This window comes from Erythrolamprus reginae, chromosome 1 (assembly GCF_031021105.1).
Source record: "Erythrolamprus reginae isolate rEryReg1 chromosome 1, rEryReg1.hap1, whole genome shotgun sequence".
In the NCBI taxonomy this organism is placed as follows: Eukaryota; Metazoa; Chordata; class Lepidosauria; order Squamata; family Dipsadidae; genus Erythrolamprus; species Erythrolamprus reginae.
The window spans coordinates 130,893,741-130,921,191 of record NC_091950.1 but is presented as its reverse complement, the minus strand read 5'-3'; the positions used below and the strand labels follow the sequence as shown (position 1 = coordinate 130,921,191).

The 27,451-nt window shown below is 37.9% G+C and overlaps 1 protein-coding gene across 7 annotated transcripts in view; it reads left to right on the top strand.

The window, feature by feature from the left end:
• The window catches only part of BRSK2 (BR serine/threonine kinase 2), a 585,161-nt gene that overhangs the window by 512,572 nt on the left and 45,138 nt on the right, over positions 1 to 27,451 (top strand). For 6 of the 7 annotated variants that reach the window (XM_070765086.1, XM_070765110.1, XM_070765078.1 and 3 more), the window contains 3 exons: positions 5,362 to 5,485; positions 8,666 to 8,846; positions 10,565 to 10,654. In XM_070765086.1, the coding sequence (XP_070621187.1) occupies positions 5,362 to 5,485; positions 8,666 to 8,846; positions 10,565 to 10,654 (395 nt within the window). Of the gene's footprint in view, positions 1 to 5,361; positions 5,486 to 8,665; positions 8,847 to 10,564; positions 10,655 to 19,563; positions 19,612 to 27,451 lie in introns of all 7 variants that reach the window. The other variant, XM_070765119.1, reaches the window with a different exon arrangement.

Genomic DNA, 27,451 nt, shown 5'->3' with positions numbered 1-27,451 from the left:
GTCTAGTAATTTTCCCACTAACTACTCACTACCCCTCCCATCCCCCCTTATGCTGTGACAGGCCGAAATCTCTAACTCCACATGATGGCTTTGGCCTGACAAAATGCTTCAATGGTATTTCAAATATACAAGCTCAGTTCACAAATTAATTAGTTTAACTAGCACTAATATAGGAACACAAACATCCAGATAGGATTTGGAACTGATGTAGATCTCTCATATGCTTTTCATTTCTTGATTTTTGTTAAGAAAATGGCAGTTGAGTTGGGATATTGCAGAATACGCACCTTGATAGTACCAAAATGTGGTGATGGAGTACATAAATTACTATTTAAATAAAATTAACGGATTACAAATTTTAATGTTAGCACATCAAGAATATAAGAAGTTATGCCTAATGTACCAGAGGGGGGTTCCTACCGGTTTGGACTGGTTCTATAGAACCATTAATAACTTGGTGGTCTGGGTCGCTGGAACCAGGCCTGCCATGGCCCCGAGCCTGCCATGCCCCCGAGGGACATAGTGTGTCCCTGAGCAAACTGGCAGTAGAAGAATCCAGAACCCACCCCTGTGGTGTACCTTTGATTAATATGTTGTTCAAAACTTGTAACATGTATCTAAATCCCCTTTTGAACTTTTTATCTGCAAATAATTATCCGGGAGGGATGGAGGTTCCTACAGAATCCATAGTCAGTAGATTGTTGGCAATTCTTATATTGACATAAAATGTTATCTTTAACCTGTCAATGAATAGTAGTAGAATAGAAAAAGTGTAAAATAATGAAAACGATAAAAAAACAAAACCATTTTTTCCGGTGTAAGTGGTCTCTTGATAGGTTTTTTTTTAAAAAAACCATGATCTTCTCTCTTCTTTCACTTTTTTTGTCTCGGGGATTTTTTATCAGTATGTGAAACATGCATGTCTGTAATTCCTTTTCTTGCACTTCTCATTTTAAGGATGCTGGTTAGAAGTCAAGGAGTCTTAGTAGGCAGTTTGAATGCAACTCAAACCCTAAGGCTCTTTTCCCTTCTCCAATATAATTGCTGAATTAATGAGTTCAATTGGATAGCACCCCGCAGTAAACATAATAGCAGTTGTAAAAAATAATGAACTGTATTTTTATTTCAGCCATTGAAGCCTTTATGTCCATGGCCACTTTGGAGTTTAGTATTATTTTTGCTTTACCAACAGGATGTTTCAATGAATTATTGGACCCATGATTGAAATTTTAACATGAATGTGCTCCCTTTATCTGTGGCCGCATCTTTTAATGTATCTATTTTGTTTAATGGTTCAGATGATTGGATAGTGTAACTTAATCTGTCTAGATAATGTGCCAATTATTTGTGGACTAGCCTAGACAAATTAATAGAAATTAAGTGAATAGATTTTATATATGCTTTCATGTGAAGGCTCCATCTCTTTGCGTTAATGTATCAATTTTAAAAATAACCTGAGATGGTATTGTCCATAATAAGTAATAAACCAATATCTCCATCCGAAATATTTTTGAATCTCTTTTCAGGATCAGTATTCATTAATCAAGCTATGCAATTTAAATTTGCATGGAAGGACCTAGCAGCCCTGTTCCCAGGGTTTCACCTCACTTTTTCATCAGTATTTTGTTACTATAATTTAATCTCTCAAATCCAAATCAATCCAAGTTTAACTCAATTTGATTGGGATGTTTGATAGTATGACTGCAGTGGTATATTTAAGGGTTTTCTAACGTATTATTCATTGTTGTGTTTTAATTAATTTATATTGGGTTTTATCCCTGTTGTAAGCCACCGTGAGTCCTATGGGATTGGGCGTCATACAAATCTAATAAATAAATAAATCCTCAAGCCCTCCCTATGTCTATGCATCGGAAACGTGCGTAGAGGAAATTTCACTCTAATTTCACTCTTTATATCCCTACATTTTTATTTATCTATTTTATTTATCAAATTTAGAGACCACCCATCTCATTCAAAGAGTATGGTAATTCTGTACAATTAAATCACAACTTGACATTCATCTAATGTGCTGATTCCTAAAGATACATATCACAACTGGTGAAAGAGCAGCTCTGCTATGAATAATTTTAATTGTACACATCTAAATAGCAGTAGCAGTTTGTTTACAATCTTATTCATACGTTCAAAGATGAGGCAGGCAATTGAGATTCAACCTCCAGCCTCCAAACCTCAGAGCTGCTCTTTCTAAATAGTTTGAACCTCTGAAGTAGACATCTATCATAAGTTAAGACCTAAATAATGCTCCCCCCAGTCTATTCGCCCAAAACCAGAATATTTTCGCTGTGTGAACACTTCATTGTATTCAATGTAATCTCATCCTCCAAAATTGTTCTCAGCCTCTGGTTAGAAAACGATTGTCCATCTGTGTAGAAAGATCATCAAAGAACTGGTGTATCTGATTTGCATACATAAAATAGGCTTCCAGACAAACATGTTTCTGGATTGGATGTTACTTCTGCAGAGCCATATTTACATACCTATGCAGATTCTCAATCATCCAGGTTATGATGGTCCCAAAGGTGCTTTTTAAAAGGTAACTGGACTTTCTTGGTATTTTCCTTGAAAACATTTCTCTTCTCATCCAAGAAGCTTCAGACAATCAATATCAATGGGGGAAGCAAGATTTGCTTAATGACTGGGAGATCCATTTAACAACTGCAGTGATTAGTTAATAGTTGTGGTTATTAAAGTCATAAAAGTGGACACAACTAACTTAACAACCAACTTGTTTAGCAATGAAAATTCTGGTCCCAAATATGGTTGTTAGTTGAGTACTGATCTTTACTTAATTCCTATAAACATAACTTCAGTTTGAACCAAAAGTTTGAACCAGCATAAGAAATAATTAATTGAGAACATTGTTGGGATACATATACTTTACCTAGGTGTTTTATTAATTAACTAATAATTAATTATAAATTAATTATAAATTATAATTAATTAACTAAATTAATTAGTTATTTATAATTAACTAAAATAAAAGAGAGCAATTTTCACTAGTGGTGCCAGAAATGGGAACTAGAGTAATAGATGCTTGGAACAAACTTCCAGCAGACGTGGTGGGTAAATCCACAGTATAACAGAATTTAAACATGCCTGGGATAAACATATGTCCATCCTAAGATAAAATACAGGAAATAGTATAAGGGCAGACTAGATGGACCATGAGGTGTTTTTCTGCTGTCAATCTGCTATGTGTCTATGTTTCTATGCTGGTTTACAGCAATGTTTCAGTTCAGCAAATTTCTAATCATTGGCTCAGAAACTAAAGAGAAATATAATCTTTAAAAAAAACAACTACCCAATGCAAGGCAAGAATTTACCTCTTCAGTCTCTAGCAGTATTAGCCTATCTTTATGCCATTTGCATAGAGGATCAAAACAAAAGAAGACAGTGAAATCATGGTGTTCAAACCTTGCCCCCTTTATGCATAGATACAAAATTGTTGCATTGCATGTACAAAGTGGACAGGATTTTGATCATAATATATTTTGCCTGCTTCAATCTCTCCTCCAACATATACCACTGCCGATCTCTTGAAAAAGTATTTTTCTTGGTCAATGAACTGCAGTCTTTGGGTCAATTACTTCTTTACATCAGACTGCAGTGATCTTGACTGGTATAAATCATGTTTCAATATTATGAATTATTTTTCTGTAGCAGGCCCTGTATATAAATGGGCCGTGTCGCCTTGATTATCTAGAGTTAATTTCAACATCTTTTCAGCATATAGGGGCATGCTGTTTATTAGAATTCTAAAGCTGTTGTTGCTTTTTTAAAAATGTGACTACATATTAATGCTTTCAACTTCAGCCTTTTCTGATCTAAATTATCACATCTCTTCATCTCCAAAAAAGGGTTTCATTTCATCTTGTTCACCACTCTCTGGTTTTTATCTGCATGAATTAGATCTCCCCCCCCCCAAAAAAATGCCCTGTGAATCATAAAAAATAGCTTTTATTGAGGTGAACAAGTTCTTAAACTATTATTCCATCCCATTCTCTGCTAAATTATCCTCCGAGTTAAAAATATATTCTTCAAGGAGCTGTTCTATTTTTTGTATTTTTTTTTTTAAACCCTCTGGTCCTGGAAATGTAAAAAACCCTCTGTTCGCTGGAAATGTAAAATCTTTATAATCTTTATTCTAGATCATACAATCCTGTCAACAGTCTTTTTATTCCTTCTTTTATACTCCAGTGCAACTGATTTATTTTGTAGCAGATAAACATAAATGTGTCCCTTGTAATTTTATGTCTGAGTAGATAGTAAATTATATGCTTTCAGGGGTATCTTTTTGTAGCACAGAATTCTCCTTAATAGAAGGAAGAGTTAAAGCATTATGAAGAGGTAGAAATATCTCAGTGGATGGGAAAGTGTATATACTGTATGCTATAGGAAAAGGAAATACATGTATGTAGTTGTTAAAATGTGTAGCATAACTATATGCAATATGGCAGTTTATTATTATGTTGTTATTATGGCAGTATAACCATTAGTAATATTATTCTGATTTATACCCCACGAACCTGCAGTTTAAAAGCACACAGTAGGCTGGAGAGTACATTTCTTTTGGGAGATAGTAATATATAAGTGGTCTTAAGATTGGCAGAAGCCTACACAAATTAATAATTAGCAGTGCTTATGCAGAGATATATGGATTGGTCTGGATAAAATTGTATCTATGTACTTGCTAAGAGTCAACACTGATTTGGTGTGTGTATGTGCTGGGCGGAGGGGAAGGTTGTGAGGAATCTGAAGACAGATTCTGCAAAGTTTCTTAATATGCTTTGAGTGTTCTGAGGTTTCCTGCATCAACTAGTACACCGGGCCTCCCCTGTGGTCCCGCCAACCTGCATTGCTTAGTCGATGGGACGTGGAGGAGGCCAACTCTGTGAGCTCTTGTTGGTCTCTGGGAGATATACGGCAGGAGACAGTCCCGTAAATAGTCCCGTAAATATTGCCATTTTCAATCGCAGTCTTCTCTATGATGCCTATATTTCCATCGCTGCAGTCACCTGATGTCCTGCCAAGGTAGAGGGTAACAAAATGAAATGGCTTGTATTTATTGTGAGGCTGTCCTTTGATTGTATCACAACAAATGCTACATTAGAAGTATAACATTTAAGAAAAAATTAAGTCAGATTCAGTCGTTGTGTGAAGATGATGAGATGAAAGCTATGTCACAGTGACAAGGCTGAAAAAAATATACCTCTTCTGTGATGTAGAAAGACCTATACAGTAGTGCAATTCAGTGCTGTTCCTAATGTTTATTGATTTTTATTGAATTTTTATTGTTTTTTTCCCCTTTCTCTTTCTCTTCTATATCACGTGTATATTCAGGCTTGCCAAAAAATCCTGGTTTGGTAATTTTATCAACCTAGAGAAAGAAGAACAGATCTTCGTGGTTATTAAGGACAAACCATTGAGTTCTATCAAGGCTGATATAGTACATGCATTTCTGTCGGTGAGTATATAAAGTTAAAAGCAAGTATCTCATTCAGTTGGATGAATAAACATCCAAAACAAGATGTGGTCCCTCAGTCACAAATGACCTACTTTTCCACAATAAAGTCTTTATCAAAGTCTAGTTTGTCTGTTGTGGAGCATCTCTGTATTTTTCTTGGCAACCATCTGGAAGTGGTTTGTAATTGCCTTATTCGGGGTTGGTTCTGTATTATTTCCAGGGGTAGGTTGCTCCTGGTTCTGCCCACTGGTAGCTGTGGTTGCGGGAGGCTCCACCCACCCACCCGGAACACCCACCCACCCATACACAGAAGTTTCTGCACATGTGCAGAAGTATCACACGTGTGTGAACCTGTAGCAGCAGGTTTTAGAATCCACTTCTGATTATTTCCAATATCGGGTATAGCCTTGGATGTATGCAACTAAACTGCTTTGTTTCTGAACCCTGAGAAGGATAGTAGGTCATTCCTTGGAAAGTCTAGTATGAGAACATAGCAAACATGTGCTCATTTCAATGGACCAAGATCCCGTCTTTATCTGGATTGTGTAGTTGCCTTCCAGCCTCTCATTTTAAAAATGCTGCTTCTTTTTGTTCTTTATTTTTAATTAGTTCCTCCTTACTTGCTTGTATGTCCACATATTTCATAATTACGTAGTTTCTATTTTCCCCTGAGAAACATATTTCTTTCTTACAGCTACTGTTCTTTCTTTTCTTCTCTTTTCTTCCTTTTTTTTTTTTTTGGCCCACATATATTCAAAATAAATTTTGTCATCAAACTCATTTAATTATAATAATTCAAATGATCTGAAAGGAAGAAGCCGGTAATAATTACCATCCTATAAGGAACAAAAATTGGCTAATTAAGACTTGGCTCGGGAATGCTCTGTTCATAACTAGAGAAAAGAAAGCAGCATATTAAAGGCCAGAAATGGAGGAAACAAGCCATTTCAAAACAAAAGATGGAAATGGGTAAAAAGCAATTGTGAAGCATCAGTAGTACTTTTTGCCAATCATATTTGGCAGTGGAGTTGAAATTGTATATACATTAGAAAAGATAGGCAGGCATCTTAAATGTTGCATTATAATTGGATGGTTAGAGCAGCGTTTCCCAACCGGTGTGCCGCGGCACACTAGTGCGCCGCGAGACACAGCCAGGTGTGCCGCCAAGCTCCTAGGGAAAAAGGAGAGCTTAAGGAGAGCCCTGCCCAGCTGGAGATTCCCTGGCTGCACCAGGTAGAAGGCGGCAATGCAGCACCCTTTTCCAGTGCCGCGCAAGGAGCTGGGCGTTGGAGTTTGGGGTGGGGAGCGATGAAAGTGCGGAGACCGGCGCCGCGGCTGCCCCCACCCCCCAGTGCCTCCGTTCCCCTCACGCCCCTGGCTTCTCGCCGCTGACGCCCTCCCGCCCTCCCGCTCGATCTGCCCCTTTCTCCAGCTCCTCCGGCGAGCGCTCGGAGAAAACCTTCTCACAGCGGAGGTCGGAGAAGGTTCTTTGGAACGTCGGGGGTGCGTGCGTGCGCGCGCCCTATCCCCCAGCCAGCCTACCCGGAAAAGCTTTGCCGGCCTCCGCAGAGAAGGAAGAGAGCGAACAAGAGAGAGAAATAAAGGAAGAGAGAGAAAGAGATAGCAAGAGAGACAGAATGAGAGAGAGAGAGAAAGAGAAAGAAAGAAAGAGACAGCAAGAGGGGGGAAGGAGGGAGAGAGAAAGAGAGCCAAAGAGAGAGGAAGGAAGGAAGAGAGAAAGAAAGAGATAGCAAGAGAGACAGAATGAGAGAGAGAGAGAAAGAGAAAGAAAGAAAGAGACAGCAAGAGGGGGGAAGGAGGGAGAGAGAAAGAGCAAAAGAGAGAGGAAGGAAGAGAGAAAGAAAGAGATAGCAAGAGAGACAGAATGAGAGAAAGAAAGGAAAGAAAAAAAGAAAGACAGCAAGAGGGGGGAAGGAGGGAGAGAGAAAGAGCAAAAGAGAAAGGAAGGAAGGGAGAAAGAAAGGGATGGAGAGAGAGAGAGAAAGAGGGAGGGAGAGAGAAATAGAGCGAAAGGGAGAAAGAGAGATTTTTTTTGTCCAAACTTTTTTGCGCCCCTCCCCCTCAATGTTCCCCAGGATTTTGAAAATGTGAATAATGTGCCGCGGCTCAAAAAAGGTTGGGAAACACTGGGTTAGAGGTCCCAGTGAAGGAAAGCAATTTATTTTTAATATTTATTTATTTGCTTATTTGAATATTTTTATGACGGCCTTCTCCTTAGACTCAGGGCGGCTTACAACATGTTAGCAATAGCACTTTTTAACAGAGCCAGCATATTGCCCCACAATCCGAGCCCTCATTTTACCCACTTCAGAAGGATGGAAGGCTGAGTCAACCTTGACCCGGTGATAAGATTTGAACCATTGACCTGCAGATCTAGCAGTTAGCTTTAGTGGCCTGCAAGACTGCACTCTACCCACTGCGCCACCAACCTATATAGCTTGAATAGTGATGGGCGAACTGAACCCGCACAATTCGGGTCCGTACCAAATTTTGCGGTGTTCGGTATGCCGAACACGAACACGAAATTTCTTGAAACTTTGGGCAAAGTTCGGCGTTACATTCAGCATTTGGAGCTTTGACGTCACCAGCAGGTTGCTAAGGACGCCAAGGTGATCACTTCCTGGATTCCATGGAATCCAGGAAGTGATCACCTTGACGTCCTTAGCAACCTGCCGGTGACGTCAAGGCTCCGCCCCCGGAATCTCTTCGTGGGAGGGATTCCCCAGCTCCTTCAAAGGGAGGTCTTCATGTAAAAATAAACATGTTTATTTTTACATGAAAGACCGCCCTTTGCTTGCAGCACCGCTGCGGCGTCCTTTTTCGTAAAAATATCATTGTTTATTTTTACGTGAAAGTACACTGCAGCGGTCCTGCAAGCAAACTCGTCCGAACTTGCCGAAACCGAACACCATTGGGTTCGCCCATCACTAAGCTTGAATAATTTTAAAAAATATTTCAATATATGTGGCAGACCTATCCAATTCTTAAACAACCATAACGTGAGTAAATGAGAGGTTCATTGTCAATTATTTCAGAATTAATAGAAAAATGTTCTTCTGTCTCTTTTCAAACTATAAGTGTGTGGGGGAGGAGCTTTTTAAAGATGATCCTATCGTGCTAGCAGGATTTGTTTTTGAATTGTCATTTCATTTTGTCTAGATTCCCAGTCTCAGTCATAGTGTCATCTCCCAAACAAGCTTCCGGGCAGAGTACAAGTCCACAGGAGGCCCTGCTGTCTTCCAGAAGCCAGTGAAGTTCCAGGTAGACATTACATACACAGAAGGTGGGGAGGCCCAGAAAGAGAATGGGATCTACTCCGTCACTTTTACACTTTTATCAGGTAACTGCTAAATATTTTTATTTTTATTTTTAAACAAGGCTAGAATAAATAAATAATTGTTTGAAACCTGCTGTCTGGGTTTGCGTGGAAAATGTAGATAGGAAAAAAGGTCTACTTTAAATATGGGTAATTGCTTCAACACGTTAATGCAAAAATATTCAAATAGAGCAGGAGTCTCCAACCTTGGCAGCTTTAAGACTTGTGGACGTCAATTCCCAGAATTCCTCAGCCAGCTTTGCTGGGAGTTGATGTCCATAACCCTTAGAGTTGCCAAAGTTAGAGACTCCTAAAATAGGGTACTCTGAATGTTGAAAATATGTAATTGCTCCAATTTCCTAGTGTATAATTATTTCTTATGGACACATGAAAATAAATAATTAGTATAGCTTACGTAATGTAATATATCAATGTAGAATTTAGTGTTTCCCCAAAGAATCAAACTGTTAGGCTTATGTAAAAAATAAATAAATAAAGAGCAAAGCTGATGTTTTTCAATACTTGAAATAAGAGGGATTAATTGAAATGTCTTAGAACTCCATAAAACTTTGTGTACTAGTATACACAGAGGTGAGCTTGACCAGTACTGACATTTAATAAAACTGATTTTATTGTCTTCTTAAAATGTCAGGAATTGGATGGATTATCAAGCACTTCACAGGCTTAATATATAGTTCAAGTGACATGGAATATGTTTGGTAGACATAATCTCTGTTTGTTACTCACATTTTGAAGCTATTCACTTTTTTAAAACTCCTATTGCTTTTTTCTCTCCCAGTTCATACAATAATGAGTCATATTGTGTGTTTAGTTTCATGGCTACTTATACTAGCTGTCATTAAGATATAATTTGTTTTTTAGCCTACAGATTGGCTTATGCTGGTGACAGAAGCTATTCAAAATCCCTAAAACGAACCAAAATCCTTTTAGTGGAAAACAGCTAAAAATGTGTAGGAACCAACAAGATTAATAGTAAACAAATGTATAATTTTATTAGATTTATCATCAGCTATTGCTATTAGCTTTTACATTGATACCACCCAATCAAGGTACAACATGTAGAAAACTGGTCATTTTTACTAACTAGATCCAAAAAAGAAAGAAAGATCTCAAAGAATAACGAGATGTCATATGAACAAAATAAGTGAGATACATGTCTATGGAGATTCTCAGTCATCCAGGTCATGATTATCCCAAAGGTGCTTTTTCAAAAGGCAACTGTACTTCCTTTTTTTCCCCATGAAGATGTTTTTGCTTCTCATCCAAGAAGCTTCTGTAGTTCTGACTGTCAGAACTGAAAAAGCTTTTTAGATGAGAAGTGAAACATCTTCAAGAAAAAGCAAACAAAGTCCAGTTTGAAAAAACACCTTTGGGAGAAGTGAGGTACAAGAATTTTGGAAGCAAGAATTAAAAAGCGAAAGAAGATAAATTTATTAAATAGAAAGACGGGCTGGTGTGGTCAGAAAGCTAAAGGTGAAAGAAATACTGTGCTATCAAATGCACTGGTAGTGAATCATGTCTATACAGTGGTTTATTGCCAATAATATCTTGGCAAGGAGATGGATAATGCAGTTATCGGAACTCAGAGGGGAGGGAGGGAGGGAGGAAGGAAGGAAGGAATCTGAAAAATTAAAAAAATAAGCTTTTTCCTGCCTCTTCCCTGACACTGAACATTCTGTGATATTGTGCCTTATCTTACAGTGTCACATCTCTTTTGATAGGTCCAAGCCGTCGCTTTAAGAGAGTAGTAGAAACCATTCAGGCACAATTGTTAAGCACACATGACCAGCCATCAGTGCAACAATTATCAGGTAAGTCGCTTCCAAAGCTTATCTTTGCTTCACGCAAGGGCATGAACTGGAAGCACCTTTCAACGTCGCATTGCACTTGAAAACTAATTTCATTCAGACCAATCAGTAAGACTCCACAGCACCTCCCTCCCATTTGCACTACCCCTGCCTGCCTTGCAATGATTCTCATTTCCTAAATTCATTCCTCCCCATGGCCCTGCCCAGCCCGGCCCTACCCTGCCCTGCCCTAAGAGCCATCTGTCCCTGTTTCACAGGAAGTGTCATCAGCTATTTGTATCCTTCTATGTCCAACATACAGACATGCTTTGAAGCATCATACCAAAAGGCCTTATTCAATTATTATTTTTCAACAAAATTAAGCAATGATGTAATTCCGTTCCTAAAGAAATAGAATTTTGAAAGCAGATGGGAATACCTGGAAGCTTAAAGCAAGATTAATTGTTGGAAGGAGCTAGTATTGAAGAATCAATTAAAATCATTGAGCAAAGACAGAAGGAGCTTGTCTTTGCTCTCTTTTGCTTTTTTTCTTAATGGGATGACACATTCCCTGAAAGCCTTACTAACAAAAGTTTGTCCCTGCAATTTCTTCTAACCTTTCTAGCCTTCTTCAAATCCTGTTCTTTGCATTCTAAAAAGTCACTTCCCTCCACCCCCCAAAATAAATTTTGTTATTCCCAAACAAAATGACTAGGTGATATTTGTTAACAGGGAGAATATGGGGAAAATGTGATTAAATATATCCAAAATACAATTAGGCCATCGATCTAAGTGGAACCTTCCCCCCCCCCCCATGTTTAGGGAAATAAGAGATTTGCCCATACATTAGTGACAAGCCTAACCTTTTCAGATAATTTATGTAAACATTTGGAGGCAAATGTAATATGGAAATGAAAGGAAATAAACAGTATCTGAAACTGAGAGCTGGAATAGGAAAAGACATACAATATTGCAACTTTTAGATAATTGGAAGTTGTTTATATTGTATCCTTTGCCCAGTTTCCTCAATGTATATACAGTATTAGGTGTTAGGCATAGCTTTTTTTCAGCCATTCACATATAGGCAAGCTAGTATCTTCTGTGTGCAAAATGTATGCCGTTTAACTATTGGCAAATAGTGTATGTATATTACGTACACATATATGTAGTTCTTCATGTTAGTAAAAGAGAAAAGAGTATCTAATGAATAACAGGAAAGTTGAATTAGGATAGAACCCACTAAATTAACATTGCAGAATAATTGCTTATTGATTTCCTGTCCGATGACACTTTAACTTGATCAGACAGTTCCTTGCACCAAACGTTGGCCCTATTGCTAGATTGCATTACAATCTTAAAGTTTGCCCAATCACTGCAGAAAATGAACTTTCCACATGCAGTTGATACCTAATAAAGTTAATGAACAGCTGTCATACCATGTGAATTCACATTAAAACAAACATCTGGCTGGTTGTTCTTTCTTTACAAGAAACAAGCATTTTGCTTGCAGCCACAATTTTAAGTTACAACAAAAGTACAGGTATAATTGAATAAGAGCAATAATCAAGAAAGGGATCACAAGAAGACACTTTCCAAGGAGTGTAGTTTGCTGGTTATATTGAAATGGGAGAGGACTGATAAAAAGTTAATCCCTTAAATCAATGCCAGATGGGTGTCGACTAATCAGGTGAAAGAATGCTACTCTCATCCCAACACCATCTTCTTATTTAGGAAATAATGGCCATATTCAGTTTAACCCAATGCTATTCCAACCTAAGTTATTGATAACCAATTCATAATCTATGAGGAACCATTATTTATGTAAAAAAGACTCATTAGTTGTTATTACTTCATCTGAGTCTGGCCTCTTAAAGAGGTCTGGAGAACTTACTTTTTAACAAAATAGTGTGCCCCATTTTTTTTTCCAATCAGGTGAGTGGTTGGATATTCTATATGAATGAACCATGCTGTGAAAGGGAATAAGCTAAAATAATGTATATCAATAAATGCACCCTCCTGCCTAGGTGACATACTTGCGAATGTTGTCTCTAGTTGTAACACTGCCAGCAGGGACTTGTGACTTCATGGAGGTGATCCTTGGCTAATTCTCCTGGCCTAGCTTATTAAACTGGCTCACCTGGGTTTCAGAACAGGACTGGTCTCTGTGGTTTCTCATTCTTTGCAAGTCCACATCTGTGTTGGTGGTCACCAGGTTTTTCTCCACATGCATCTCATCCCAGTGGTGTGTCGGTGTGTCACACCTTTGTATTCCATTTAAGTACTGTCTTCATTCTCATTTCTGCTTCTTGGGAGTTACTTTGCTTATTACTTTTTATCTATACTCATCTGGATCAGGGCTTTAGGAGAATCGGTGTGGTATCAGGGTTCAATAGTTTCTCTGGAATTGGGGAAACCTAAAGTCAAGCCAATGTCAGCCACGGAAACTCACTGGGTGTCTTTGGTGAAACTACGTCACAGGATTGCTATGGTGAAGATGAAAGAGAAGGGAGACCCCTATGTAAGTTGCCGTGGGTGACTAAACAAAAGGCAGGATATAGAGCTAACAATAAAATAGGCATATAGAAATTAATTGCACAAATTATTTTATCATCCTAAAAATCTTGACCCATGGAATGTAGCTTTTGCTTTCAGAAATCCTTAACAATTTGGATTGAAAAGGAATCTGCCTAACTATGCCAATTAGTAAAAACTTACATTTGCAAAACAAATAATGCTTAAATTAATATGAATTGTGACCTTGTCTCTCTACCAGCATGTTTTATGAACATATTAATTTTCTATATGTTTCTTTCATAAAGCAAATATTGCTTTAGGAAATATTATTTTGAATAATACTCAATCTAATTCCCTCTGCTCTACCATCGTAGTCTATGCTAGTTTCTAAACTTTTTGAGTGTTATTTCCAAGTACCAGCATTTAGAAATACAGGAAAGTTGACAATGGGTGTGTGAAAAGCACAAGGTGTGCTTTTTTCTGATCCCATTAATTGGGTTATTTCCTCTTCAAATTGTAGCATTAAAACGTCTTTGGCTCCTACAATAGTGCAGGCAAAAGAACTGAGAAGCAAATTTATGATAAGGGGAAATTGGTTTCTCCAGGTTGCTTATAAATCTGTGTTTTTAGGAATAGTTGGGTAATCTAAAGAGCTTTATCCCACCATTGTTTTGATTCCCCAGTCTTTTCAAAACATTAAACTTCTGGTAACCTTGAAATACTGGGAAGAGGAAATACAGTGGTCCCTTGATTTTCGCTGGTTCGAACTTCGTGAAACGGCTATACCACGGTTTTTCAAAAATATTAATTAAAAAATACTTTGTGGGTTTTTTCCCTATACCACGGTTTTTCCTGCCCGATGATGTCATACGTCATCGCCAAACTTTCGTCCACTTTTAATAAATATTTTTTTAAATAAACTTTAATAAATAAACATGGTGAGTAATAATCTAAATGGTTTCTAAGGGAATGAGAAATTGCAGTTTAGGGGTTTAAAGTGTTAAGGGAAGGCTTGTGATACTGTTCATAGCCAAAATAGTGTATTTACTTCCACATCTCTACTTCGCGGAAATTCGACTTTTGCGGGTGGTCTCGGAACTCATCCCCCGCAAAAATCAAGGGAACACTGTACCACGAACCTGTCAATGCTCACTTACAGCTCACCAAAAACAGAGTGCAAAAAGTAATCAAATCAGTTCCCCACTGTTTTGAACTATCCAAAATTCATCTCTCCCCCATTCCACATAACAATAAAGTTGCTATCCACCTACATTTTACCACTCTTGCAAGTTGTGAGTGACTAACCGCTCAACAATCTTGTAACCAGTCTCTTTTATCAGCTTCTTTCCAAGGGATGTAGATTTCTAGGGGTGGGAAATACATGTTCAGTCCTACCTATGAGCAGATGTCAGAAATAAGAAGATAAAAGTTCACTATCAGGAAGCAGAATGAGAACAGGGATTTCTTTCAGGGAAAGGAATTGCCCCCAAACCTTGCAGAGTTGTAGCAAATTGGGGATAGGAGGTGGATGGAAGACAAAAGTGACTTTTTCTCCTCTAGTTTCAATAAACCAACATGCAACCAGGGAAAAAAGACCACTTCATGAATACTGTTAACAACCTTATAGGAATGCTGCAATTCAGAAGAGAGCCTGAACTAGTACAAATGGTTTGTTGAGAAGTGCCCTAATTAGACAATGATATATTTAAGCAAGTTTATATGATGAATATCATTCATGTGATATTTCTGCCATTTAAATGGTGAAAGTTCTGATTAGTGGATTTTTTTAATGTTCTATGATTTGAAAACTAATCTTGTTTAATTGACAATTCTCCATATAAATTCAGGAATCTATCATTTCTAACTTTTTTTACATTGGAAATTTAATCTGAGGGTTATTTATTAATAGAATAGATGCAATCATTCAGAATTTATGAAGTAAAAGTGCCAATAAAAACAATATTGTTTATAGAGGGTAAATATAAATGTTCCCATAACAGGAATGTAAGACTTGGAAGCAACCAGATCAGAAAGTGAAATATTATTTCATGGGGCTTGGTTTTAAGTAGCCTCTAGAAATGAAGGATATTCCCTGATGCACCACTCTCATCAGAGAAGTAGCCTCAATTTTCCCAGGTCTACTTCTGTAGTATAGCCAGGATGTAGGTAAACCTGGATTTTTTTTTTCTATTACAAGGGTCAAGAGTCAATAGGTATCCTGGTCCTCAGAAGTATTACACTGAGGACATCAAAACTATTAGTTTTAAATTGGAATGTTATTTTACATTAGAGTAACATATTGAAACAGATATAGATTCTAACATTAAAGCAAAGTACAGATGACAATGGGTGTTACAGCCCTAGAAAGAATACCTTTTAAATGGAATATCTTATAAATGCCCTTGATTGCTTGTATAAAACATTGTATGAAACTGCATATTTGACATAACATGTTCATAAATATTTCAAAGAAATTAAATGTCTGCAGCAAATTGGGATTCTATTGAATAGTTTTCTGCTTCCATGAAGTTTAGACATAAAGGGAAAGGCTATATTCACAATATGCTATAGTCCAATGTGTACCGTATATTAAAAAGTACAGTAAAGACATAAAAGCCACATAATTAGCTGGACCAAAATTACACTCCCCAATGTGCAAAAAATAAGTAGAGGTTCTAATCCTAAACCAGTGGTGGCGAACCTATGGCACACATGCCACAAGTTGAACATGGAGCCATATCCTCCGGCATGCGAGCCGTTGCCCTAACTAAGCTCCAGTGTACATGTGCACATGGCCAACTGATTTTTGGCTTGCATGAAGGATCTGGGAGGGTTGTTTTCAGCCCTAACCTCTGGAGCTTGGGGAGGGTGAAAAAAGGGTTTACCGGGCCCATCCGAAGTCAGAAAACGAGGGCGCGAGGGGGATCATGTATGTATGCACAGGGAGCGGGGCAGCATGGGGGGGGTTCACACACAAGTACATAGTCAAGAATGTAGAATTAGTTTGAATAATTTTTAACACAGAATCTCCTCTTCAGCTAAAATCTGAATCTTTGGAAAAGTAAGTGAAATCGATGGCACTTACCTGAATGAAATCTTTTCAGGTTTTGGAGAATTCTCCATTCTTTCCCACCCTCCCTTCAATAAGTACCCCATCAGCAGAGAAGGATTCCACTTACCGTTGCTACCAGTCCACTTCCCATGGAGTTCCGCAACTCTGGCGCACGTCCGAGGGGAGGAACATACACATGAGCAACATCTTGGTGATTTTTCTGCTTCCGTGCATGCTCAGAAGCAACAAATCTTGTTCGCACACATTTCCTCACGAGATTTTACTACCTGTGCAGGCACAGAAGCAAAATCACACTCAGGTGCATGTGCGCGAGTGCCGGGGATGCGGAGCTGCATCCCCTACAGTATGGCCCATACTGGTAGGAACCCAATACTGCCCATCACTTGCAAATCAATTTACTCTTATATGTAACTTTGCAAATGATCACCTTGTTGGACCCAGGAAGCCTTTTTTCTCAGCAGCAGCACCTGCGCTGTTAAACCAGCCCACCCTGAAATTCTGATAAACCCCACTGCTGATATAGCTTTTATTTTTAAAGAAGTTTAAAATAAAATAAAGTAAAATAAAATACAATAAAATAAAGTAAAATAAATAAAATAAATAAAATAAAGTAAAATAAATAAAATAAAATAAAATAAAATAAAATAAAATAAAATAAAATAAATAAAGTAAAATAAAGTAAAATAAAGTAAAATAAAATAAATAAAATAAATAAAATAAATAAAATAAATAAAATAAATAAAATAAATAAAATAAATAAAATAAATAAAATAAATAAAATAAATAAAATAAAATAAATAAAATAAATAAAATAAATAAAATAAATAAAATAAATAAAATAAATAAAATAAAATAAAATAAAATAAATAAAATAAAATAAAATAAATAAAATAAAATAAAATAAAATATAAAATAAAATAAATAATAAAATAAAAAGGAAACAAAGATAGAAAGAAAAATGGAGAAATGAGTTTAAGGTAAGGAGGGGAGGAAAAGCAGTTGACTTCCAACATTTATTGATGCAGTGTTCTACAAAACAGAGTTAAAACCTTAACTTTTTGCTGTACATGTTTACTAAGTACTGGCCATTTCTATCATAACAAATTACTGATGAAGCTTTTATGAGGTATTGTTTAACTTCAAGCATCTCAGATTGCTGTTTGTAGCTATAGTTTTAAGCTGTGAAATGGGCAGTCATATAAATTATTTAAGTATATAAATAATTCTAAACTACTTATCGTGGCCAAGAAATACCAGATAATGACTTGCTGAAGCACTAGTAGCTACAGCAGAAATGTTGCAAAACTTGTATTATGGGGCCAGGACCCAAAAAGAACAAAATAATTACCAAATAAAACTTTGTGTTAATTAAATAATTTAGACTCTTGCTGAAAAAGATGTTTTTTTGCCAGGATTATGATGGAGCATGTTTTCTAAAATACCTAATAAAAAGATTATTTTAATTTTGCATCAAGCTTGAAAAAAGAGGGAAAAGGACACTAAATGGGAAATAAATGCAATATGTTCAATTGTACTTTCCAGCTTAAGCTAACACCAAAGTTGTAAGCAGGCATAGACAGCAATATCTTTATTCGTGCTACCAAAAATCCTCAAGGATGGCCCACTGTTTCTGTGGCCTTTTTACGGTTCACAATCTGCAAACTGCAAAGTTCAATTTGTGTCAAATTATAGCTAGAGCCATACACCATTTTGCCATGGCTATGCTACTATTAAGGAAATCCTGACCCAAATCAAAATATCTAATTCTCTCCCTCTTTGCTGTTGCAAATCTAACAGTCCTTTATTTTTCTGCCATGTGCATGAAAAGCATATGCCTGGAAGAACAACTGTTTCACCCTTTGGACTGAGATTAGTTCCATCTCTTTTAATTATAGATGTGTTTACAGCAATTCTGGCAGTAAGTTGCTAGTAGCACTAACTTAATCCAAAGAATAGCTAAATATATTTTTCCTTCCTCTTTTGAACCACTTTGAACATTAACTCAGAAGTTTTCAATAATAATTGTTTTCAATAAAACACAATTACTTGGAAAACCTTAAAATGTCTTATTATTTATAGTCCGGGCATTGGGTGAAAAATGGGACCACAGAATTTGGCATGCAATATTTTGTTTTCCTTTTTGTTGTAGAGTGCTCTGATCATTACGTTGGGTGCATTGATTTGGTCTGGCTAAGCTTGAGTTCTCCGTTTCTGACGAACTTCCCTGTGTTAGCAGCCTAGCAAAATATTTTATTCCTTTTTTGTGTGCTCATGTTCTATAATGAATGCAACAATAAATTTTACAATTTTGTATTGTAAACATCAAGATATATATTTAAAATCCTTGATTTACATTTCTGACGGCAAGGATATTTACATTTGTCTGAAGTTAATCAGGATTAATATTCTGATCAGTAATGTTTGCATGTTTATTGTAACATCAGTATTAGACAGGAGAAATGTAACAGAGAAAAGTTTTGCTTTGTGCTTGAGTGCTGATTTCAAAATACTTTTATAACGCTAATCAGAGAAGAAAAATCAGAATCTGAGGCAGCTATGCCGTGCCCATATAATATGTTTCCTGTTCAAGAAATAATTTTGTTATCTTACTACCATATACATAGAGCTCTCTTTTTTTTGTTTTATAATTGTTTATTAATACTAGTGATTTTACAAAGCTACTAATCAACCAGCAATTTCCCCATGTTTGATTACAGCAAAATCAGCTTAAAAGAATAGAAAGAACCCTTTGTATAAAAAAGATCAATATACTCTATAGTGATCTATGAAAAATCTTGTAAGATTGATTAAATGCTTTTTAATGATTATGTTTTTTTATGTGGCAAGTTTTGGAACCAAGTTCCAACTTAATTTGAATTATTAATAATGCCTTGCTTGATTGGCTATATTATAGTAGTTCAATAGAAGTGATAAAATTATATTATAACAACACTTCCTGATCTTTAAGAAAAAATATTGTACAGTAATTGATTTTTTTTTTGAGTTCAACACATAGGATAAAGCTATACAGTTGCATTTTAAAACTTCATTTCTATATTGAGTAGTTGCTTCCATGCTGCATATTTAATACTTTTAAAAGATGAAGCCAAAATTCACAGGCTAATTAATATGTGATATGGAAAAGCCACAATTGGATTGTTATGGAGTATACTATATATGTGCTGCGACTTAACAGAACTGTATTTTTAAAAAATATATATTTTTATTGGTTTGCACATAAAGTTACATAAAACAAACATAAAACGGTGCACATAGAGCTCTCGAGGTCATTTTTTTTTGTTTTTGATATTTTTCCCTTCCTCCTCTTTTCACCCTTACAATCTAGACACCACTAACTGTATGGAGTTGATGACTGGGAGACTTTCTAAATGTGGTAAGAACTTCCCTTCCACTTTTTCTTCCTAGCCCTCACTGAACCATATGATGGCTCAACACCTCTTTTCCTTTGAAATCTTTCATCTTCTAAACACTCTTTTATAACCAGCCAGCTTGCTGCTTGCTTGCCTTTGGAATACGTGGCACTCTCAATTTTCTCCCACGATGCGCACTTGTGCACAGACATGCCATGTTTCAAACAGCACAATTTTTGTGTATTTATGATTTCACTGTTTTGCAATTTCAACTTCTTGCAACCATCACTAGTTCCTCTCACCCCAGTGTATGTATTTGCTTTCAAGCCTTTGCTCTGACTTTAAATTCAAATAATCTTTTCTCTGCTTTGCACTATGTGCCACATTTCTTGCTACTGTTTCAATACCTGGTTCCTCACAATTCTTTCTGAGAAGGAGATGATAAGGTTCTTGGTTAATTTCCCAGTTTCAACCAGTGTGTGACAACCACTGTCATTCTCCCATTATAAACGAAACAAATCCTTGTTTCATTCAGTTAGATGATTAGTTTGGCAAGTGCGATAAACTGAATTCCAGCCCAACTTTCTGTTTTGCTTTGATAGGAGTTCAATGTAACAGTTTCAAATAACAGGAAAGGCTCAAGTTTCCATTGAACATTTTATCTGGTCTGGGTTGAGATTACACGGTTATCCTGTTCCTCTCAACTCTGTCACTGCCAAACATTTTCTCTCTTTCTCTTATTCTTTAAAAAAAAAAGGACAGAAAAGAAAACCTCTGAAGGCAGACTAATACCATAGACCAGAGTTAAAACGGTGTGCCCAGCTGCACTTCAGCAGCTACGAATTACCACTTCACAGTACCTGAATAGCATTTGCCAGTTTGTGTTGCTTAAGTTGCAAACCTTGCTATGCTGATGACTGAGCAGGAGAAAAAGGCACCTTACTTCAAACTGAAGATGCTTAGGATAAATATTTCTCAGTCCAGGAATGTTTTGATGGAACAGTTGAAATTTGGATAAAAGATAAAATTTGGATAAAAGATAAAACTCTCGATTGCCTCGATTAATACACTTAGGGAATTATGTATCAGAGTGGCTGAATTTACACCAAATGTCTATAAGTGTCATAGATCAAATCTGGCCTATGCAAACCACTCTTGTCTATTATATTCTAATAGCTCAACCAGAGAGGGGTCTTTCAATTGTCTAAGGGAAATTGCTTTGATTTATTATCGCAGTCATCAGGATGCATCATCTCCAATGTCTTTCTGGAGAGTCATTTAAATGCTAAGAAGGTCTTTAACCTCTTCATAAAAACATCAGATTTTCTCTCACCCTAAGCTCCAGTTACCGGAAGCAAGATGCTGGAACAATCCCCAAACTTACTATGTTCATGCAGGTTAATTACAGTGCACGTCAATATAAGCATATTCTGCTCCATCTGGAGTCTTAGGTTATCTGAAGCTTGTCTAATGCCATTCCTGGGAGTAGCACGGGATAATATAATGGCACATGAAAAACAGAATTTTAAAGGCAGTAGATAAGAAGAAATCCTTGAGCATATGTATAATACCTATGGGTAAAAACATCCAGATGTTATTGAGGCTTTCTAGTATAATTACAGGTTTGCCTTTGTACCACTTGAAATTATTTGATTTTCTTGATCAATATAGAATAGTGGTTCCTAAACTTTTTCAGTCCACTGCCCCCTTGGTTCTAAAAATTCATCCTCAGTTCCCCCCACCCCTTCAGGTAGGCATGTTTGGTGATCAGGTAACTGGGTGGGCATGGCCAACTTTTAAATTGTGGTGAAATTGACTTAACAATGCTCTTGCTTAGAAACCAAAATGTTGGGCTCAATTGTGGTCATAAGTCTTTCTTTCTTTCCTTTCTTCCTTCCTTCCTTTTTATTTCTTCCTTCCATCCCCTCCCTTCCCTTCCCTCCCACTTTTCTTTTTCTGTCTGTCTTTCTTCTTTCCTACCTACCATCTTTTTCTTTCTTTTTTTCTTTCTTTCTTTCTTTCTCTCTATCTCTCTCTCTCTCTTCTTTCTGTCCTTCTTTCTTTCCTACCATCTTTCTTTTTTTCTTTCTGTCTTCCTTCCTTCCTAACATCTTTATTTCTTCCCTTTCTTTCTGTCCGTCTTTCTTTCTTCCTAATATCTTTCATTCTTTCATGAGAGTGTGTGAGCCTGGCCAGCGCTTAGCTTACCTTAGTTGCAAGGCTCAGAGACAGCCCACATGCCCATCCTCCGGCTATCCACTTTCTGCCTGCTTTGCCAAAGCCCCCACCTGCCCAGAGCCCAGTGGAGCTCCATAGGTGGCTGCCCTGATGCTTACTGGCCCACAAATGTCCTGGAGCTGAAGCTGGGAAATCAAGGGGGGTGGCAGTGGTGGCAACTGTGCTCCAGCAACATTGTGCCCCCTGTCATGTGCCATTCAGAAGTATGGTCTCTGGGCTGGTGGGGGCCTTAGCAGGGCAGGCAGAAAGTGAGGCAGAAAGTGAGGAGCCAGTGGATGGGCTGCTTCAAAGCCCCTCACTCCAGCTGTCTCCTGGAAATTTTGCTGCGAGTGGCGGCAGGCAGAGATGGGCAGAGCAGAGCCATCAGTGCCCAGTGAGGAAGGCTGGGCAGGGAGGTGTGGCCAATTGTCTCATTTTCCCACCGGATGGATGGGCTGGAAGAAGCACAGTTGAGTAGGGCTGGAGCATCCAACCTATTGTTCCTTCTCTTGCCCTGCTCTCCATCCCAGAGGACCGCACATCCCTCCACCAATCCTCCATAAACCGCCTGCCCTGTTTCTGCAAAGCAGAGCCCTGCAGGGTGAGCTAAAGAGGGGAGGGGGAGGCTGTAAAAAAGGACACCTTCCACATGTGCCTCCTGTGCTAGCTCTGTGGGACTTGGGGCTTTGAAGCAGCCCACTGACTTCCAACCTGGCACCATGGTCCCAGAGTTCCCAGAGTGACACCGATGGTCAGCTGGGCTGATCTGCAAAGACAGCAGGTAGGTGGCTAATTGAGAAGCCAGTGGGCTGCTTTGGAGCTACAAACACTTCAGAGTCGTCACAGGTGGAAGGCGGCCTTTTCTGCAGCATCCCCCTCACCTCTTTGGATCACCTGCAAATGGGGGGTTCTGCCTTTGCAGAAACAGAATGGGAAAATGTGCAGCAGCACCTCTCAGCATCTGCAATTCCCAGTGCCGCCCGCCCATCCACTATCTGGGTCAGGCTGGGCCGGACCTCGGAAGGCAAGCGGGCATGGGGGACTGTCAAAAAGGCTGCATGGAAGGCCGCCAAGCATGGCAGGGCTGCGGAGAAGGGAATAGGCTGCTACCCCCCTTTGCCACTGCCCTGACATGCTTTCCTGCCTTCCACGTGGCCTTCTGCTTGCCTGCCTTCGCAAGCTGGCTCAAGAAGGCCCGGTGGAAGACAGAAAAGAATGTCGGGGCTTCAGGCCCCTGAGAATAGAGTAGGAGAGACAGGCTAGGCTGGTGGTTCTTATTTTATAAGAAACTTGCAAAGTGATTTGCAAGTTCTGAAAAAAAGTTAATAATTATCAGCCTGTTGTTATAGTTAGAAAGTAGGGATGGCAACTCTAGGTGTCAGAATACTAATATAAAAAAACAGTAGTCTGTTTTAAGCAAAGTGAAGAAGCACATGTGTTTTCTGCTATTTAAGAATAATAATTCCTAAAAATGTAGGTCCCATGTTTTTCGGAGTATAAGACGCCCCCTTTCCCCCCTAAAAGAGGCTGAAAATTTGGTTGCATCTTATTTTCTGAACGTAGCTATTTTGAAGCTTTTTTTTTTCAGTCATAACAAGGCGCTAACAATCTTACCAGTTCTTATTGGCTTGCAAGTTTTTCTTTTGTTGCTAATCTCTCCAAGGAAGGTTTTTTTCCACCCTAATCAGTTGCTAACAAATTTCCCAGCTCTTCCCAGATTGCAGGCTTTTTCATTGCTACTCTCTCTGAAGGGTTTTTCCAGCCATAAGTCTTTGCGGGCTTTTTTTCATTGCTGCTTGGTCCGAATAAGGTTTTTTTAAGCCCTGACCAGGTGATAAAGTAATGTGCTGAAGCTGACCAGACTAAAGACACTAACCAGATGAATACATGCTAGGCAGATTTTTTCCCCCTATTTTCCTCGCCAAAAACTAAGATGGATCTTATACTCTGGTGTATCTTATACTCTGAAAAATACGGTATATAAAATGCATATAGGTAACACACTCTTTAATGAGCACATGAATCACATGAAGCAGCTATTTAACTGTATCTCATTTTTCCCTAAGAGTGATTCTGGATCTGAGATGAAGACAGACAGACTTTTCAAATTTGCTATATAATTCTAAAATTCTAATTTGCAAATTGCTATCAAAGTTACAGGGATTTTGCGAATTAAAGAATATGCAGATAGTACTATAAATCCCAGGAGACATTGCAGGAGATGGAAGGGGAAGAGAAATGGCATGTAAAAGGAGACAAGATTGAGACACTATTGAGAAGATTATATCTAAATTTATGTAGAAAGAAATCCTAAATCACATCTTAATTTGGAATCTTTCTTTAGAATCCCCCAAGAAATAAAACAGTGATCCAGTGATGAACTTTGGAATCTGGAGCATTACATAAGCATAGCTCACTCTAGTCTTGTTATTCTCCAACTTCTGAATTTCAATGCGAATGGTAGGTGTGGCTGGAGATGTTGACATCTTATGAATTCCTATCAAACTGGGCAAAGAAGGTGACTAATTGAAGAGTTAAACTGTTCAACTTTTCATTGTTCAAATTTATCTGGAAGAAAGGCAGCTTATTTTAAGCTGAAGAGGCTTAGGATAAATATTTAACTCAGCATGGGAATGTTTCAATGGAACAGTTGAAATTTGGATGTAGAATAAGAGCACCTATTGACTCTTTAGATGCCTACATTAATGCATTTAGAGAATTACCGTAGCTAAAACATGAGTGAGGACATTTAAAAACAGATAACACTACAGATCAAGTGGTGAAAAAAAAGTGCATTCACCAATCATTGTGAATAGCTGTAATAGGGGGAAAAATATTATGACTGGATAAAGCATTACCATAATCAAATTATATGAAAGCACTTTAAAAAATAGACATTTACATGAATATCATCTCTATAAATACTTTGATTAATTGCCAATGGTGATAAAAAGCCAGCCAGCAAGATGTTGCAAAAATGAGACTGGGAATATAGTGTCAAATCAGGCAGAAATTCTTTGTAATGTTCATGGACTATTGCACTATTCAAGGGAACAATATAAATCTATATTACAGGGGAGGGAGAGGAAATACAGATGGCATTTGTTAAGAGAAAACATCGATTAATTTCGTTAACAAAATGCAAAATGAGCGTGTGCAGTAGAAAGTTTCTAAAGGCCATTAGAACAATAGATGTTGAGGATGAGGAAGGCTTTATTTTGGGAATATTGAATAAAAATAATTATTAATGGAGTGTATTAATGGGGAGCAGCTAGAGAGGGTGACTGATACTAGGAGTTCATGGTTCATTTATTTGTAGTAAATGCCATCATTTACAAGCAAAACGTTAAGTGGCTGCTGTCAAAAATAAATAAATAAATAACCCATGGGCATGAAAATACTTTGATGTATTTTAATTGCTCTATTATGGTTCTGGCTTCGATATAGTTGATGATTTTATGTATGTTATCAAAGAAGATTTAAAACCACTGCTTGTCCAGATACATACCTTTTCCTTTCATAGCCTTCAGAGTAGGGATGGGTTCCAAAAATTCCATTCTGTAGCCGTGGTTATTTTGTGGGTGTGGCTTGATGGCCATGTGATTGGGGGGGGGTTGCTGGTGGTCATGTAACTGGGTGGGCATCTTGATGTCACTCACATCAAGGGTTAGGGTTAGGGTGCCTAGCCTCTCCTCGCCTCTAAGGCCTCAACGAGATACAATTTCCCTGTCTATTTACTACTACTGAATATCCAAAATATACTATTTAATCCTATGTATATATACCATATGTGTATATACACACAGGTACAAAAAGATACATTATCTACTATATATACTGTCTGTGTATGTGCACACACACAAACTCTCTCTCACTCACACACATACACACACAGAGAGAGAGAGAGAGAGAGAGAGAGAGAGAAAGAAAGAGAGAGAGAGAGATCTTCTAAAAGGACATATTCAACTTTACTTACTGCATTTGGAAAAACACACCCAGAGTCCACTTTCTGCCACACATTTAACCATCTTTATCTCCTTCCTTCCTTCCTTCCTTCCTTCCTTCCTTCCTCTCCATCTCTTTCTCTCTCCCCCCCCCTCTGTCTCGCAGACACATACATACACACCCCTACCTGATCTAGATACAAAGTATCTGTTCTTACAGACGTTTTCATTTCTCTTTATAATACACCTGATACTAATCAATATCTCTCAACTACATAAAGCCTATCCATATTTACTTGACAGTAAGGCTACTCTCTTTCAATGGGATTTATTCCTAATAGATAAACAATCATGATTACAGACAGGAAGCTAGCTCCTTTGTTTAATAGGCTCTAAGTAAAATTTCTACATTAACAAATTTTATATCTAAACAACAGAATATAGGAGCAAAAAATCATGGCAATAATCTGAGCTATCCTTTGCCCTTCCCCCACTCACTTCTTTTTGCTTTCAGGGTGGGAGGGAAAACCAAATAAAAATGGGAAGGAGGCAAGGACAGAAAATGGTGCCTGGCTACAAAATAAGAGAAGGTGAAAAACGCCCTTCTCCTATTTTGCAGCCAGGCACCATTTCTGAGACTGAAAAGTTGAAGGGACCCAAACAGGTAGGGGTTCTAACTTACCTCGCTGCTGGTTTGCTTCTTCAAGATGGCGACCGCACGCACGGTGCTAGAAACTCAGCTTCTCCACATGCTCAGAGGAAAGATAATGAAAAATAAATTTTAAAAGATGGCGCCGACCATGGACCATCACCAATCGATCCAGTTCGGTGATGTCATCATGATGTCACCAGTGGGTCACTGGTGACAGGTGAACTGGTCCAAACCAGGACAAACCCACCCCTGCTTCAGAGAGAGACTTCTGAGCCATATTATTTATTTAATTAATTAGATTTATATGCTCCCCTTCTTTTCCTTTATAAGTACTATTGCTCATTCTCAGGGTCAGCTGGATCAATTGGTGGGACTGAAACAATGTCTTGTCCAAAGGGCTTATCTACTGAATTACTGAATGTTCTCACATAGTTATAGTGAACGAGTCTACTGTGCCGGCTGCCTAAGACTGGAAGGGAATACTATATGCTATAGTAGAAGCTAAATTAAACAGAACTTTGGAGAATGGTATTGTCCAAAAAGTACAAAATCCAGGTACTAATGAAACCAGTCTTTATGTTAACTTGAGAACATGAGATAAGGATATGGGGCAAGAACACCACTGGACCTACAATTGACCTGCTGTACAAGTTGCTCTGAGTTTTGCTAAATGAGAGGCCACCAAAGTTGGCACCAGAATCTTTCCATTGGATGACCTTTATTATTCACTGTGCTTGTTGTTAGGGTTGGTATGTGGATGATGTGATTGTCTATCCAGCAACTGTTTGAGGAATTCTGTGATAGACTGAGAGCAGTTTTTTTGAAGGATTCCATAAAACCAATTAAATAAATGCCAATTTTGTCTTGAAGAGTTTGTTATATTAGAAAAAAGTTGTTTCAATTAAACCTGACCCAAAGAAAGTAAAAACTATTCTGCGTGACCCAATTCCTGAAAATCTGGAGTTATGTTCTTTTCTAACTAGCTGTGGTTCTTATGAAATGTATTCCCAATTATGCAGATACTTCAGAACCACCAAGGCTGCTGATTAG